At 38.3% G+C, this 17322-nt stretch overlaps 1 protein-coding gene across 2 annotated transcripts; it reads left to right on the top strand.

The window, feature by feature from the left end:
- The first annotated feature begins 9 nt into the window (after positions 1–9).
- On the top strand, positions 10–16899 carry MRPL30 (mitochondrial ribosomal protein L30). Of its 2 annotated transcripts, none has more exons than XM_007197305.2 (6): positions 10–138; positions 4801–4878; positions 6318–6398; positions 16142–16288; positions 16521–16594; positions 16673–16899. In XM_007197305.2, the coding sequence occupies exons 2-6, from the start codon at positions 4828–4830 to the stop codon at positions 16803–16805; spliced, it is 486 nt and encodes a 161-aa protein (XP_007197367.2). In that variant the 5' UTR covers positions 10–138; positions 4801–4827; the 3' UTR covers positions 16806–16899. The 2 variants fall into 2 exon arrangements, with proteins under 2 accessions (XP_007197367.2, XP_057413716.1); XM_057557733.1 differs by lacking the exon at positions 10–138 and adding an exon at positions 257–278.
- The last annotated feature ends 423 nt before the right edge of the window (positions 16900–17322 follow it).

The following is a 17322-nucleotide window of genomic DNA, read 5'->3' as shown; positions in this document are numbered from 1 at the left end:
AGGGACTCGGCCGGAACTAAAATGCCAGGGTGTGTGCACTGTGACGGCCGGGTTTGAGTGTGGCACTCTGGGTCCTTTCTCTGCTCCGGTTCTCCCGAGTGGTGAGCTTCAGGCTGAAAGACATTTAGGAAATTGCCGGTGAGTGGGGAATGAGTGGCCGAAAGTAGTGCATTTTTGCCAGGAGTACATATCTGGGAACCCTATGCAGATGCGGATTGATTTTCTCCATTCGATTCTGTGTTTACGGGTCACAGTAACCTGAATGGGCCTGCGTCCAGGTACTGTCCCTTGGGCTCCCAAAAAGCCACTGGCCGGCTGGGTCCCATTTCCCAGTTTGTGGAATCCCGGGACGCGGCATGTGGAGCCCCGCCTCCTGGGGCTCGAGGGCAGAGCCGCCTTGGCTGGGCAGTCTGGCGGGAAAGGGAATTCAAGTATGTTTTAGCATTTTCTGTGCTTCTGCTTTATGCATAACTTCGGCTTTCCACTGGGGTCAGCCTAACTTGAATTGTTGATGGAGATACAAAATTGCCTAATTTAAAAATTGCCGCATTTTAGAACGTAAATCCTCTGAAGTTGGCAGTTAAAATATTTACCGTTTTACTAAAAGCCGTGATTTTGCAACCGCGTTTTGATCGCCACTTACCCAGAGCTGCTTGTTCCGCTGTTTTTTATTTAGTTTTGTTTATTCCAAGAGGCACTTCGGACGCCTGCCTAGAAGGCATTAGGAGTTCAAAGAGACATTTCTTGCCTTCAGAGATGTCGATTTATTGAAAGGGAAATCCTATGTTCTGCATTTTCAGTAGCGCCCCCCCTCCCATTTACCATTATGTCTCTTTAGAAAAGGAATTCGTTTTTTTTAAAGAACAGTTACACGCATGGTCATTGTAAAAGAGCAACAACAAACCTATCAGACATTACGGGGGTGTGGGACGTCGGGGAGGGGCGGAAATAGCCCTGGTAGCCAACCCTCCTCTCCCTGGGTATGCTAACGTTTCTCTGATAGCCTTCCAGAGTTTTTCTCTGTTTACACACACATTCACAGACACCTTTTTTTTTTTTTAATTAATGGAAATGGGATCATACTTCTCATATGGTGCATTTATTTTCCTGCTTTTGTGTCTTTGCAAGAGAAACTTAATTGTACCGTGAAAGACAGTATAATTGCTTCAAGGTCCAAGAGTTATGTGCCTAATTATTAAGAATAACCTTTATTGAAACTTACAACTTTTGACTGTCACACATTCTGAAGTATGTAAATGACACTTCATTGATTCAGCAAAAATTAAATGAGTGGCTGCTACATGGCAGTGCTGCTTTAGGTAGATGCTTGCGATACATCTGTGAATAGACAGAGCAAGCCTAAAACAAAAGAAAATTTTTAAATCTTTGTGCTTGTGGAACCAACATGCTGTTGGGTGGGAACAGACAATAAACCACAAACCTAACAAAAAATTAAATTATGTTAGAAGATGTTAAATGCTATGGAAAGAAAATCAAGGAGAGTAAGAGAGATTGGGAGTGCTGACAATTGTAGTGTGCGTCAAAATGTTAAATAATGGAATTAGGGTAGAACTCATTGAGAAGATGAGATTTAGGCCAGAAATTGAAGGACGTTAGGGAGTTAACTATGTGGATATCAGGGGCATTCCAGGAGGGGGAACAGCCAGTCAAGGGAGTATGCCTGCCTGGCAAGTTCCAGGACCTGCAACGGGGCCAGTGTGTGTAGCAATTGAGCAAGAGTATGGAGGTGAAGTCCTCAAGGCGGGGCTTTAGGACTGGCTGTCGCTCTGATTGAAATGGAGAGGCATTGGAGCTTTTTAGTCTTGTAATAAATAAACTTTTAATTTTGGAGTAACTAGATTTATGGAAACGTTATGAAAGTAGTATGGAGTTCCTACATACCCCCACACCAATTTCCCCTTTTACTAACATCTTACATTAGTATGGTACATTCGTTATAATTGATGACCCAGTATTGATACGTTATCAACTAAAGGTCATACTTCATTCAGATTTTCTTAGTTTTTACCTGATGTCCTTTTACTGTTCCAGAATCCCATCCAAGATACCACATTATGTTTAGTTGTCAAATGCTCCTCTTGACTATGACAGTTTGACTATGACTTGCCTTGGTTTTGATGACCTTGACAGTTTCAAGGCAGTCAGGTATTTGAGGAGGTACTGGTCAAGTATTTTGTACAATGTCCTTCAATTGGAGTTTGTCTGATATTTTTCTGTTAGAGAAGTGTTAGGGGTTTTTGGAAGGAAGACATAGAGGTGAAGTGCCATTCTCATTCCATCATATCAAGGATACATGCTATCAACTTTACTTTTATCACAATTGATGTTAATCTCGATCACCTCGATGACGTAGTGCTTGTTAGTTTCCTCTAATGTAAAGGTATTTCCCCCCCTTTCTATACTATACTCTGGTAGCAAGTGTTTAAGCGTAGCCCATGCCTCAGGGTTGATAGCTTTACTCCACCTCTTTGAGAGGGGAGTATCTACATAAATTATTTGAAATTCTTCTGTAAAGGAGATTTGTTTCTTCTCTCTCATTAATTAATTTATTCATCTGTTTATATCAGTATGGACTCATGGTTAGTTTATGTTTTGGATTATAAGCCAATACTTTGTTACTTATTTTGTTGCTCATATTATTTCATCTGTAGCCACTGGGAGCTCTTTCAGTTGGCTTCTGGTCCCTTTGACATACCCCCATCATTTTGATTTTTTGAGTAGTTCCTTTCTAGCACTAGGTGCTCCAGACTCATCATTATATGTTCCCTGCTACAGCCCTATAATCAGCCATTTCTCCAAGGAGTCCTGGTTCTTTTTTTTAGAGAATGCTATTAGAAACTAAGATCTGGGCACTGGGCATGCTCGTCGCTACTGGGATGCCATTGCCTTTAGGTCCTCTCAGCTAACAGAGCTAACCCATGTGTGTATATGTATCTAGAATTATTTCTATATCCATCATATCTATATTAAGCTAAACATGAGTTCCAACACTAATCCTCTGTCATTGGATCACATGGATCATTGTAACCTTCCTCTCTGGCTTGTGTGTAACCTCCTACTCTGATAATGAGAAACCTGGCTCATTGGAAGGTTTTGAGCGGAGGAGTTGACATTATCTGATTTCGGACTTAATGAGATGATTGCTGCTGTGGAGAAAAGACCTTGGGGAAGTTAGAATAGAAGCAGGAAGGCCAGTTAGGAGGCTCCTGTTGAAATCTAAATGATAAGAGAAAGATTTAACAAAGAGTGAAGCTAAATAAGTTGGGTTAGTACCTAACGCTTAACTTGGGAGGAATGAGTATGGTAGAGAAAATAATTTAGCATTGTCTATTTGATTGGAGGGACGGAGGATTAAGCATCTCTTCTAAAGAAGCCTTGATACAAAGGATCTAAACAACCAGCCAAGCAAACTGGATGATTTGAACTAGAAACTGCTCTGCTGTATTGTAATGTTTGAAGTCTGAAGTCCGAATGGCAGTTACGAAATTCTGATGTACTTCTGAATTCTGAGTTGAGTGGACCATGGATCTAACCCATTAACTGATTCAGACATTCATCAACAAACACTGGGTGCCTACTGTCCATCAAATGGTGTGCCAGATGCTGAGAGTAGAAGATGAACAAGACAAAATTCTTGCTTTCAGGGCACTAAGGATATAGTAGTTAACTCTTCGAAAACTGATACGTAATTAGTTTTGAGAGACTGGTTCGGTTGCTGAGACTTTTTCTGAAGTCAGGCCCTTCTAATGGGACATCTTGCATTGATTCCAGTAGCTTCATGGCTTTGTCCACACCACAGGAAAGACCTGCAGAGCTTGAGTGAGCCAGAATCTGGTGGACACTGAAATACAACACTTGCCCTATTTTGGCATGTTAGGGTATTCTTATTATAGCTTTGTAATAATTTAATGATAGTATAATAGTAAAAACTACCATTTATTGAGGGCTTCTATGTGCCAAGTACTGTTTTAGGTGTTTTCAGAGTAATTCATTTGCAAGATAGGTATTGTTTTCTTTCTGTTCTTTGGGGGAAAAATTGAAACATACAAATTTAGTAACCTATCCAAAATATACATGTAGTTCATGAACTTAATCTTTCTGCATTCAGTTTAAGTCAGCATAGTAGGCTATAATTGTTTTGTGTCTAAATAAATATGACTTTTAGTTTATAAGTGCCATGCATGTTCGTTAAGAATAGTTAAAAAATATAAATAAGCAAAAAAGAACATTCTGCTTTATTTAACAGAAGGGTGTTATGATTTAGTGAAAATGTGCTGGACTAGGTATTAGGAGGTTTGGGTTCCAGACCATATACTCTCTTGAAAGCTGGATGCCCTTCGGTAAATGATTGAACTCTCTGGGATTCATTTTCCTCATAAATAAAGTAAGAGGGTTGTCAGTTCTAATTAGGAGTTTGGATTTCTTCAGTCCCTTCCAGCTCTTTAATTGTTTTTTTTTTTGATTCTATAACAAAGCATTCTTTATATCTGCCCTCGCTGTTGAAGATTTTTTAAATGATAGTAACCTCCATTGCCTAGTTTTGTTGAATCAGCCTAGGGTGTAATTTAACTCTTTGGTGAAAATGGGATATGGTTAATGTATAATTACTTCCTATGGTTTTCTTGAACTCTCAATGAAACATCTATTATAACTTAATTCTTGTCCTTAGTGTATTAAAACAATCAAGATTTTGCTGTTAAACTTCATCCAGTTTTTCAGTTTGAGCTCTCCATTTCTAAGGCATACCTGACCCACAGATCTGTTTTCTACTTCTCACAGCCCCTAAGGAGAACAGTCACCACACTCATGGCAGGGATTTTGCGCTCAATAGTTCAGAGGCCCCCAGGCAGACTACAAGTAAGTATTTCTTTTCAAGAATTATCTTTTTTTTTCCCTATTCCTTAAGAACTTTTTCTCTCTTTTCTAATTAACAAAACATACAGGCAAGTTAAAATTTTAAGTTTCTATATATATATATATATATATATATATATATATATTTTTTTTTTTTTTTTAAATGTTGAGGGTTAATTTTTTGTGTGGTTTATCTGCTGTTTTATCCCTAAAGATCTGAAATCACAAAAGACCTTTTCCTGGAGAAAATGCTGGTAAAAAATGGCTAGTGTTGATTCCCCATGGCCCACCTTAATCTTTTGAAAGTTTTAGATTTTTTTTTTTCCTTCAGTTATGAAGAGTCCATTTTCAGTAATAGAAAATTAGAAAAATGTAGAAAAGCAGAAAGAAGAGAAACAATTTCCCAGAGACCATTAATGTTTGTACTTTCATGTATTTCCTTCCAGTCTTTCTTCTAGAAATTTCAGTGTTGCAGCCTAATCTATTCATGAGGTCCAGAGTCTAGATAGGACCTGCTGCTGCCTTTAGATAATAATAATGTCAGGTGCTTTACACACTTACCTTAACCTCAGATTAATCCTGGGTGGTAAGTATTATTTCCTTTTTATAGCCGAGGAAACCGACCCTCTGAGAGGATAAGTATCTCATTTGTCACAGCTGGTAAGTACAGAGCAGGATTAGAGGCCCAATGTTCCTGGTATGTCAAAGCCCACGTCCTTCACCAGTCTTCTCCTAACCCCCAATTCCCTCCTGCTTATTCTCCCACTGTTTATACCATCTCTGCAGTACAGGGAGGGCATGAAGGGAATGATTATTGCCCACCCAGAGGAGTTTCCTGGTATGAAGGATTAGCAGTGAATCCTTTTTCTTTGGCAGCCTGAGAGAAACACGACTGGAAGATTGTAGAAAGGGAACAAGAGACAGGAAACAGGAGTTGATGGCATTCTTGGGACTAGAAAGAAAACTGGAAACTCATTTTGGCTTTCTTTTACACTGTGTTGCTGAAGCTGAATTATCGTATGTTGTCTAGAGCACACTGACAACCTACAAGCCAAATTCAGCCCACCACCTATTTTTGTAAAAGTTTTATTGGAACGTAGCCACACCGATTTGTTTACATATTGTCAACAACTGCTTTTGCCCTGCTGTGGCAGACCTGAGACTTGGCTGCAGAAACTGTGTAGCCCCTTAGCTGGAAATATTTACTGTCTGGTTCTTTACAGAAAAATATTGCCAACTGCTGGTCTAGAAGTTTATATTTAATGTGCTTTTTCTTTATGGTAGTGGTAAGATGAGATGTATTCATTCAGCTAGGGGGCCGAGATAAATGTTTAATAATTACAGGTTAGGTGAGAACAGATTTTGTCACCTAAAAATTGGTATGTTATGATTTCTGCACTCGATAGAGTTCTAAAAAACAAATGTTTTATGGCATATTTTAGATGGTGACAAAAGGTGTGGAGCCCCTTGTTTGTACAGATTGGATTCGTCACAAATTTACGAAGTCAAGAATTCCAGATAAAGTAAGTTTTTACGTTACTGTTTTTGAAAAACATGTTACTGTTACCGAGTCCAAGCTCATTCTACTTGCCGCAGGACGGGCCAATAAATCGGGAGATGAGATGTTGAGGCAAGGAACAGCGACTCTTATTTGGAAAGCCGGCACACTGAGAAGATGGTGGACTAGTGTACCCAAAAACCATTTTATTGGGGTCTGGATGCCAGTTTCTTTTATAGAACAGATGGGGAGGAGGTGAGGAAGTAAAGTAAAAAGGCCATTTGTCTTGCAAAATCTCTTCCCTCGACTTGCATGGGGAAGGGATGTGTTAATTTCTTCTTTTCTGCAGCCATTCACAGGTGGGCAGGGTCAGAATGTCTGTCTGTGAGCTGAACAAAGGCCTTTTACTTTAACAGGCAGAGGGGCAGGGTTCCTTGTGGCAGGCCATTATCTATGCTTACAGCTATAACAAAAGCAACGAAAAGCAAAGGTTAAAGTAAAAGAAACAGAACCAACATGGAGTCAGAATTCTCTCTTCCCTGTTACATTATGTTTTGAAAGGTACCAATTTTTGTAATATTGAAAACTTGCACGTTAAATTATTTGTGGGTATAGGTAGAAGTGCAGAGTTTAAAACGTAGGATTTATGTGGGAGGGATAAATTGGAAGATTGGGGTTGACATATACACACTACTGTATATAAAATAGATAACTAATAAGAACCTACTGTATAACGCAGGGAACTCTACTTAATACTCTACAATGGCCTATATGGGAAAAGAATCTAAAAAAAGGGGTGGCTATACGTATATGTATAACTGATTCACTTTGCTGTGCACCTGATATTAACACAACGTTGTAAATCAACTGTATTCCAATAAAAATTTTAAAAATAAAAAAAGTTAAAAAAAAAAATTAAACATAGTAGGATTTATGTAAATGATTATTAAAAATAAAGATGTGCCACTGACCTTTTAAGTACTGGGTTTTTGTCTCAGAATCTGTTTATTCCTGCTTATGGCCTTTTCCCTTGATGTCTTGTGTTTTCATATCACCCTTGCCCTGAGGAAACAGCGTTTCTTCCTCCTGCTCAGACTGTCTGTGTGGCTCTTGGTTTTCCCTTTCTCTATCAGCCATTGCTAATTTGGATCTTCTTCTCTGCTAGATTTGTGTCTACCTAGCATTCTTTTAGAAAACACCGACTAAGCCCTCAATAGATTTCTGTTTTGTTTTGATTTCTCCAATTTTTTTGTACTGTGGTAAAATACATGCAACATAAAATTTAACCATTTTTAAGTGTACAGTTCAGTGGTATTAAGTACATTCATATTGTCTTGTGACCATCACAGCCACTATCTCCAGAATGCTTCATCTTGCAAAACTGGAACTCTGTACTCATTAAACAGTAACTCCTCATACCTTCTCCCCCCAGTCCCTGGTAACCACCATTCTCCACTGATTTTTTTAAAAGCTAAAATAGTATTACCATTGACTATTTAGATACCTTTAATGTGCTTGATGTTCTTTTATCAGAAATCTCTTTTTTTTCAAGTCATGGTCCACAACTGCATTGTCTTACATGTTTTCATGTTCCTTAGACTGTAAACTTCTGGAAGAAATGATAGATACTGATGTTAGCATTTGTTTAAAATGTGGGGGGGAGTGATTTTGATCGCTGGCTGTAGTGAGCATGAAAACTTTTAAACTTCATAGAAATGACTCTGTGATGTGCATCTCCAGCCCTTTGCCTATCTTCTGAACTTACTCCTGTATTCTCCTGTAGTTTCTAGACCTTGCTGCTTAGATAACCTGTAGGTATTTCAAGTTATCCAAAATTAGACTCATTGTCTTACAAATGAGGTTGTCCTCCAACCAAACTAAAAGAGGGTGCTTGTCCTGTATTAGTGATGTCAGTTAATGCTACCATCCTCTACCTGATTTCCCAGACTAGAAACCTCTGAGTCAATATCAACCGTATCTTCTCCCTCACCCACCACAAATCCATCTATTTTACTACCTAAAGTCCCCACATCAGTCCCTTTCTGTTACAGCTGATGTAATTCAGACTCTTAAACCATGGCTCTAAGTGCATCCTGAGTTTCCTTGTATCAGTCTCCACCTCCAGTTCATTTGAAAGAGTTTTCTTTCTGAATCTATTTTTGAAATGTCATTTTGCTTCAAAACTCCAGTAGCCTTATATCCATTCTGGAAATTTCTAAAGACTCAGCATAGTTAAGCTTAGTTTAACTTTCCCCCTGCATTGCTTTTCCTGTTTTTTTCTACCTTAGTCACACAGAACCACTTACTTTTCCTGAATATTTCATGCTTCTCACACCATTTCTTTAATTCTTCTCTCCTTTTCTTTGGCGCACCTACCCCATCAAAATCTCTAGAAAAATACCCTTCATCCTACCCACCTGGAGGCAAATACTGCTAACTTTTCTGTTAAATATTTTTGAAGATGTGCATACTTTTCTGCTAAATATTTACTTTTTGTTAAAAGTAAATACTTTTACTTTTTTGTTAAATATTTTTGAAGATGTGCATCATCTTGGCTATAATGCTTCTCCAGCTGCTTTCATCATTTAACAATGTAATGTGAACCCTCTGTGGATAAGTTAATGATTGAATAATATCCTTTTTGATTAAAGTACTGTCTTTTTTTTTGGCCTTCCTCAGTCAGATTCCCCAGAGGTATGACTCTTGACCTAATGTTTTTGACACCTTTATACATATAAGGATAAATAAATAAATAAATAAATAAATATATATATATATATATATATATATATATATATATATATATACACACACATACACACATACACATATATATATAATTGTTAGAATCATATCTAGAATTTAAGGGAGAGACCTTCAAGCTGGCAGAGGAGTAAGATGTGGAGATCACCTTCCTCCCCACAAATACATCAGAAATACATCTACATGTGGAACAACTCCTACAGAACACCTACTGAACGCTGGCAGAAGACCTCAGACTTCCCAAAAGGCAAGAAACTCCCCACGTAACTGGCTGTGTGGCTGACAGGGTCTTCATCCTCCGGCCACGTGTGTACCTCTGAGTTGGGAGAGCCAAGTTCAGGACATTGGTCCACCAGAAACCTCCCGGCTCCACGTAATATCAAATGGCGAAAGCTTTCCCAGAGATCTCCATCTCAAACCTAACACCCAGCTCCACTCAACGACCAGCAAGCTCCAGTCCTGGACACCCTACGCCAAACAACTAGCAAGACAGGAACACAACCCCACCCATTAGTGGAGAGGCTACCTAAAATCATAATAAGGTCACAGACACCCCAAAACACACCACCAAACTTGGTCCTGCCCACCAGAAAGACAAGATCCAGCCTCATCCACCAGAACACAGGCAACGGTCCCCTCCACCAGGAAGCCTACACAACCCACTGAACCAACCTTAGCCACTGGAGGCAGACACCAAAAACAACGGGAACTACGAACCTGCAGCCTGGGAAAAGGAGACCCCAAACACAGTAAGTTAAGCAAAACGAGAAGACAGAGAAACACACAGCAGATGAAGAAGCAAGGTGAAAACCCACCAGACCAAACAAATGAAGAGGAAATAGGCAGTCTGCCTGAAAAAGAATTCAGAGTAATGACAGTAAAGATGATCCAAAATCTTGGAAGTAGAATAGAGAAAATACAAGAAACGTTTAACAAGGACCTAGAAGAACTAAAGAGCAAACAAACAATGATGAACAACACAATAAATGAAATTAAAAATTCTCTAGAAGGAATCAATAGCAGAATAACTGAGGCAGAAGAACAGATAAGTGACCTGGAAGATAAAATAGTGGAAATAACTACTGCAGAGCAGAATAAAGAAAAAAGAATGAAAAGAAATGAGGACAGTCTCAGAGACCTCTGGGACAACATTAAACTCACCAACATTCGAATTATAGGGGTCCCAGAAGAACAAGAGAAAGAGAAAGGGACTGAGAAAATATTTGAAGAGATTATAGTTGAAAACTTCCCTAATATGGGAAAGGAAATAGTCAATCAAGGCCAGGAAGCGCAAAGAGTCCCATACAGGATAAATCCAAGGAGAAACACGCCAAGACACATATTAATCAAGCTATCAAAAATTAAATACAAAGAAAAAATATTAAAGGCAGCAAGGGAAAAACAACAACTAACATACAAGGGAATCCCCATAAGGTTAACAGCTGATCTTTCAGCAGAAACTCTGCAAGCCAGAAGGGAGTGGCAGGACATATTTAAAGTGATGAAAGGGAAAAACCTACAACCAAGATTATTCTACCCAACAAGGATCTCATTCAGATTTGACGGACAAATTAAAACCTTTACAGACAAGCAAAAGCTAAGAGAATTCAGCACCACCAAACCAGCTTCACAACAAATGCTAAAGGAACTTCTCTAGGCAGGAAACACAAGAAAAGAAAAAGACCTACAATAACAAACCCAAAACAATTAAGAAAATGGTCATAGGAACATACATATCCATAACTACCTTAAATGTAAATGGATTAAATGCTCCAACCAAAAGACACAGACTGGCTGAATGGATACAAAAACAAGACCCGTATATATGCTGTCTACAAGAGACCCACTTCAGACCTAGGGACACATACAGACTGAAAGTGAGGGGATGGAAAAAGATATTCCATGCAAATGGAAATCAAAAGAAAGCTGGAGTAGCAATTCTCATATCAGACAAAATAGACTTTAAAATAAAGACTATTATAAGAGACAAAGAAGGACACTACATAATGATCAACAGATCAATCCAAGAAGAAGATATAACAATTGTAAATATATATGCACCCAACATAGGAGCACCTCAATACATAAGGCAAATACTAACAGCAATAAAAGGGGAAGTCGACAGTTAAACAGTCATAGTAGGGGACTTTAACACCCCACTTTCACCAATGGACAGATGATCCAAAATGAAAATAAATAAGGAAACACAAGCTTTAAATGATACATTAAACAAGATGGACTTAATTGTTATTTATAGGACATTCCATCCAAAAACAACAGAATACACTTTCTTCTCAACTGCTCATGGAACATTCTCCAGGATAGATCATATCTTGGGTCACAAATCAAGCCTTGGTAAATTTAAGAAAATTGAAATTGTATCAGTATCTTTTCCGACCACAAAACTATGAGACTAGGTATCAATTACAAGAAAAAATCTAAAAAATACAAACACATGGAGGCTATACCATACATTACTTAATAACCAAGAGATCACTGAAGAAATTAAAGAGAAAATCAAAAAAATACCTAGAAACAAATGATAATGAAAACACGACCCAAAACCTATAGGATGCAGCAAAAGCAGTTCTAAGAGGGAACTTTATAGCAATACAATCCTACCTCAAGAAACAGGAAACATCTCAAATAAACAACCTAACCTTACACCTAAAGCAATTAGAGAAAGAAGAACAAAAAAACCCCAAAGTTAGCAGAAGGAAAGAAATCATAAAGATCAGATAAGAAATAAATAAAAAGGAAATGAAGGAAACAGTAGCAAAGATCAATAAAACGAAAAGCTGGTTCTTTGAAAAGATAAACAAAATTTATAAACCATTAGCCAGACTCATCAAGAAAAAAAGGGAAAAGACTCAAATCAATAGAATTAGAAATGAAAAAGGAGAAGTAACAACTGTCACTGCAGAAATACAAAGGATCATGAGAGATTACTACAAGCAACTATATGCCAATAAAATGGACAACCTGGAAGAAATGGACAAGTTCTTAGAAAAGTACAACCTTCTGAGACTGAACCAGGAAGAAATAGAAAATATAAACGGACCAATCACAAGCACTGAATTGAGACTGTGATTAAAAATCTTCCAACAAACAAAAGCCCAGGACTGGATGGCTTCACAGGTGAATTCTATCAAACATTTAGAGAAGAGCTAACACCTATCCTTCTCAAACTCTTCCAAAATATAGCAGAGGGAGGAACATTCCTAAATTCTGCGAGGCCACCATCACCCTGATACCAAAACCAGACTAAGATGTCCCCAAAAAAGAAAACTACAGGCCAGTATCTCTGATGAACATAGACGCAAAAATCCTCAACAAAATACTAGCAAACAGAATCCAACAGCACATTAAAAGGATCATACACCATGATCAAGTGGGGTTTATCCCAGGGATGTAAGGGTTCTTCAGTATACGCAAATCAACCAGTGTGATACACCATATTAACAAATTGAAGGATAAAAACCATATGATCATCTCAATAGATGCAGAAAAAGCTTTTGACAAAATTCAACACCCGTTTATGATAAAAACCCTCAAGAAAGTAGGCATAGAGGGAACTTACCTCAACATAATAAAGGCCATATATGACAAGCCCACAGCCAACATCGTTCTCATTGGTGAAAAACTGAAACCGTTTCCTCTAAGATCAGGAACAAGACAAGGTTGCCCACTCTCACCACTATTATTCAACATAGTTTTGGAAGTTTTAGCCACAACAATCAGAGAAGAAAAAGCAATAAAAGGAATCCAAATTGGAAAAGAAGAAGTAAAACTGTCACTGTTTGCAGATGACATGATACTATACACAGAGAATCCTAAAGATGCTCCCAGACAACTACTAGAGCTAATCAATGAATTTAGTAGAGTAGCAGGATACAAAATTAATGCACAGAAATTTCTGGCATTCCTGTACACTAATGATGAAAAATCTGAAAGAGAAATTAAGGAAACACTCCCATTTACCATTGCAACAAAAAGAATAAAATACCTAAGAATAAACCTACCTAAGGAGACAAAAGACTTGTACGTAGAAAACCATGAGACACTGTTGAAAGAAATTAAAGATGATACAAACAGATGGAGAGATATACCATGTTCTTGGATTGGAAGAATCAACATTGTGAAAATGACTGTTCTACTCAATGCAATCTACAGATTCAATGCAATCCCTATCAAACTACCACTGGCATTTTTCACAGAACTAGAACAAAAAATTTCACAATTTGTATGGAAACACCAAAGACCCCGAATAGCCAAAGCAATCTTGAGAAAGAAAAACGGAGCCGGAGGAATCAGGCTCCTGGGCCTCAGACTACACTACAAAGCTACAGTAATCAAGACAATATGGTACTGGCAGAAAAACAGAAATGCAGATCAATGGAACAGGATAGAAAGCCCAGAGATAAAATCACGCACATATGGTCACCTTATTTTTGAAAAAGGAGGCAAGAGTATACAATGGAGATAAGACAGCCTCTTCAGTAAGTGGTGCTGGGAAAACTGGACAGCTACATGTAAAAGAATGAAATTAGAACACTCCCTAACACCATACACAAAAATAAACTCAAAATGGATTAAAGGCCTAAATGTAAGGCCAGACACTATAAAACTCTTAGAGGAAAACATAGGCAGAACACTCTATGACATAAATCACAGCAAGATCCTTTTTGACCCAGCTCCTAGAGAAATGGACATAAAAACAAAAATAAATGGGACCTAATGAAATTTAAAAGCTTTTGCACAGCAAAGGAAAACATAAACAAGATGAAAAGGCAACCCTCAGAATGGGCGAAAATATTTGCAAACGAAGCAACTGACAAAGGAATAATCTCCAAAATATACAAGCAGCTCATGCAGCACAATATCAAGAAAACAAGCAACCCAATCCAAAAATGGGCAGAAGACCTAAGTAGACATTTCTCCAAAGAAGGTATACAGATTGGCAACAAACACATGGAAGGTTGCTCAACATCACTAATCATTAGAGAAATGCAAATCAAAACTACAATGAGGTATCACCTCACACCAGTCAGACTGGCCATCATCTAAAAATCTACAAACAATAAATGCTGAAGAGGGTGTGGAGAAAAGGGAACCGTCTTGCGCTGTTGGTGGGAATGTAAATTGATACAGCCACTATGGAGAACAGTATGGAGGTTCCTTAAAAAACTGAAAATAGAACTACCATATGACCCAGCAATCCCACTACTGGGCATATACCCTGAGAAAACTATAATTCAAAAAGAGACATGTACCACAATGTTCTTTGCAGCTCTATTTACAATAGCCAGGACATGGAAGCAGCCTAAGTGTCCATCGACAGATGAATGGATAAAGAAGATGTGGCACATATATACAATGGAATATTACTCAGCCATAAAAAGAAATGAAATTGAGTTATTTGTAGCGAGGTGGATGGACCTAGAGACTGTCATACAGAGTGAAGTAAGTCAGAAAGAGAAAAACAAATACCGTATGCTAACATATATATGGAATCTGAAAAAAAAAAGGTTTTGAAGAACCTAGGGGCAGGACAGGAATAACTACGCAGACATGGAGAATGGACTTGAGGACTTGGGGAGGGGGAAGGGTAAGCTGAGATGAAGTGAGTGGCATGGACATATATACACTACCAAACGTAAAACAGATAGCTACGGGGAAGCAGCTGCATAGCACAGGGATATCAGCTCGGTGGTTTGTGACCACCTAGAGGGGTGGGTTAGGGAGGATGGGAGGGAAATGCAAGAGGGAGGAGATATGGGGATGGGATATATGTATATGTATAGCTGATTCACTTTCTTATAAAGCAGAAACTAACACACCATTGTAAAGCAATTATACTCCAATAAAGATGTTAAAAACAATAAAAAATAGAAGTTAGGATCATATTCTTAGGATCAGTAGTTACAGAATACATCATATATACACACTCATCATGGTGTAGATGAAACAAATACAAGATCCTGTTACACAATGGTGTGGAAATTTGTTTTTTTTTGCTCAAGAATATATTATGGGGCTTCCCTGGTGGCGCAGTGGTTGAGAATCCGCCTGCCAATGCAGGGGACACGGGTTCGAGCCCTGGTCTGGGAAGATCCCACATGCCGCGGAGCGGCTGGGCCCGTGAGCCACAATTGCTGAGCCTGCGCGTCTGGAGCCTGTGCTCCGCAACAAGAGAGGCCGCGATAGCGAGAGGCCCGCGCACCGCGATGAAGAGTGGCCCCTGCTTGCCATAACTGGAGAAAGCCCTCGCACAGAAACGAAGACCCAACACAGCCATCAATAAAATAAATTAAAAAAAAAAAAAAAAAGAATATATTATGACCATCCTTCAATGTTAGTACTTACAAAGGTAGTAAACCTTATTTGTTTTAATGGTAGCATTATAGCCAGTAGGATTCATCATAATTTATTTGCATCATATCTTATTTAGTTATATTATTTTTAGTTTTATTTAGAATGTATGCATCATAATTTATTTAGCTATTCTCTTGAGGAATATAGATGTGGTCTTTAAAATTTTCAGTATTACAAATAGTGTTATACATACATCCTTATTCAGGGTTGCAGCCAATACATACTTTTTTAATACTCATGTGTTAATGTCATTGTAAGTTTTTGTTTGTCCCCCTCCTTGAATGGGGGAGGGGATGCAGCCCAAGGCTCAGCTCATATAATGCAATATATTCTCTTGACATTTGAACTCTTTAGTGTCATCTGGTTGCTCCTGCTTTTCTCTTAATAAAAGCAAAACAAAACAAAACCTTGCCTGTGTGGTATTTTTCTTAGTGTATGAAATTCTTAGACTCCATCTATCTGAGTAATCAGACTGGTAGAAATGTTCAATTTGAGGGTGAGGATTATAGAACTATTAGGGATGAAATCATTATGTAGTTGTTTGAAGTTTTTTTAAGGAAAAAAAAATAAAGGAGGTACATAGAAGCTGTGTAAATTGAAATTTTACCATTTATAATTCTTCCTTTCTAGGTTTTCCAGCCTTCACCTGAAGATCATGAAAAATATGGTGGGGATCCACAGCAACCTCATAAACTGCATATTGTTACCAGAATAAAAAGTACAAAAAGACGTCCATATTGGGAGAAAGATATAATAAAGATGCTTGGGTTACAAAAAGTATGTAACTATTTTAGTCATCTTTAGTGTTGTTTAAATTTGCTTTAAATTTTCCACTTTTAAAACTTTAAGGTGTATGTTTAATATTTCTTTTGTTTAAATGTATTATTTCATGTAATATGTTTGGAAGTTTGATTTAGACAGAATGAGCCTACACCTTAACCTTTCCCTGTAACATGCGACCATCTGTGCTTTTGAAATTGATCCATGACATTGTTTCCTTTGTTTGTAGGCACATACTCCTCAAGTTCACAAGAATATCCCTTCGGTGAATGCAAAACTGAAAGTGGTTAAACATTTGATAAGGTTTGTTGTTTGTTATTCCAGCAGTTTCTTAAAATGTGTTACCTAGTATAACTCTAAAAGCATTCTCTTATGTCACAGAATCAAGCCCCTGAAGCTGCCACAAGGTCTCCCAACAGAGGAGGACATGTCCAACACATGCCTCAAGAGCACTGGAGAGCTGGTGGTGGGGTGGCTTCAGAACCCCACAGACCAGGAAGTAAATAAGTCCTGATGGCCTCGCAGCTTCAGAGTAAAAAGTGCAAGTCATTTCTATTTAAAGATGGTGAGAAAGTGTTCTCATTAAAATATGTTTTAAATTCTAGTCATTTTCACTGGCTAAACATGGTGTGATTCTTCCTTAGTGTAGGCTTGGAGGTTTTAGTGCTATTAATTGGTTTAATTCTGTCCCCTTTCCCTCCAGTAGTTTCACTGGAAAATGGGTAAGAATGTCAGTGTTTGAACATGTGGGTTCAGATGTCACCTTAGCAGTCGTCGTTAACTTTTTTTAAAAATTGTTCTCTCGTTTAATTGAATTCAACACATTCTATGAGTGGCCCTTTGAGTGGAGGGTGTGCATGTGTTGGAGAATCCAGAGCCGACCAGAATGTGGTCCCTGCCCTAAAGGAGCTTAGTCTGTTCCCCTGGAGAACAGAGATTCAGCCAGAAGCACCAGACACTGGGTGCAGCTGGACCGGCTGCTCTGTGCTGTGGTGTCTATAAATACGTTATGTGGACTTGGCTTCATTTTA

Source organism: Balaenoptera acutorostrata, chromosome 12 (genome assembly GCF_949987535.1).
Source record: "Balaenoptera acutorostrata chromosome 12, mBalAcu1.1, whole genome shotgun sequence".
Classification (NCBI taxonomy): Eukaryota; Metazoa; Chordata; class Mammalia; order Artiodactyla; family Balaenopteridae; genus Balaenoptera; species Balaenoptera acutorostrata.
This window is presented reverse-complemented; position numbering and strand designations above follow the sequence as displayed.

Excerpts from the sequence above, each read along its gene's own strand:
- MRPL30 (XM_007197305.2), top strand. The coding sequence starts at position 4,828 with ATGGCAGGGATTTTGCGCTCAATAGTTCAGAGGCCCCCAGGCAGACTA. Across the intron at positions 4,879-6,317 it reads GGCCCCCAGGCAGACTACAA|ATGGTGACAAAAGGTGTGGA; the intron begins GTAAGTATTTCT and ends GGCATATTTTAG. Across the intron at positions 16,289-16,520 it reads AGATGCTTGGGTTACAAAAA|GCACATACTCCTCAAGTTCA; the intron begins GTATGTAACTAT and ends CTTTGTTTGTAG.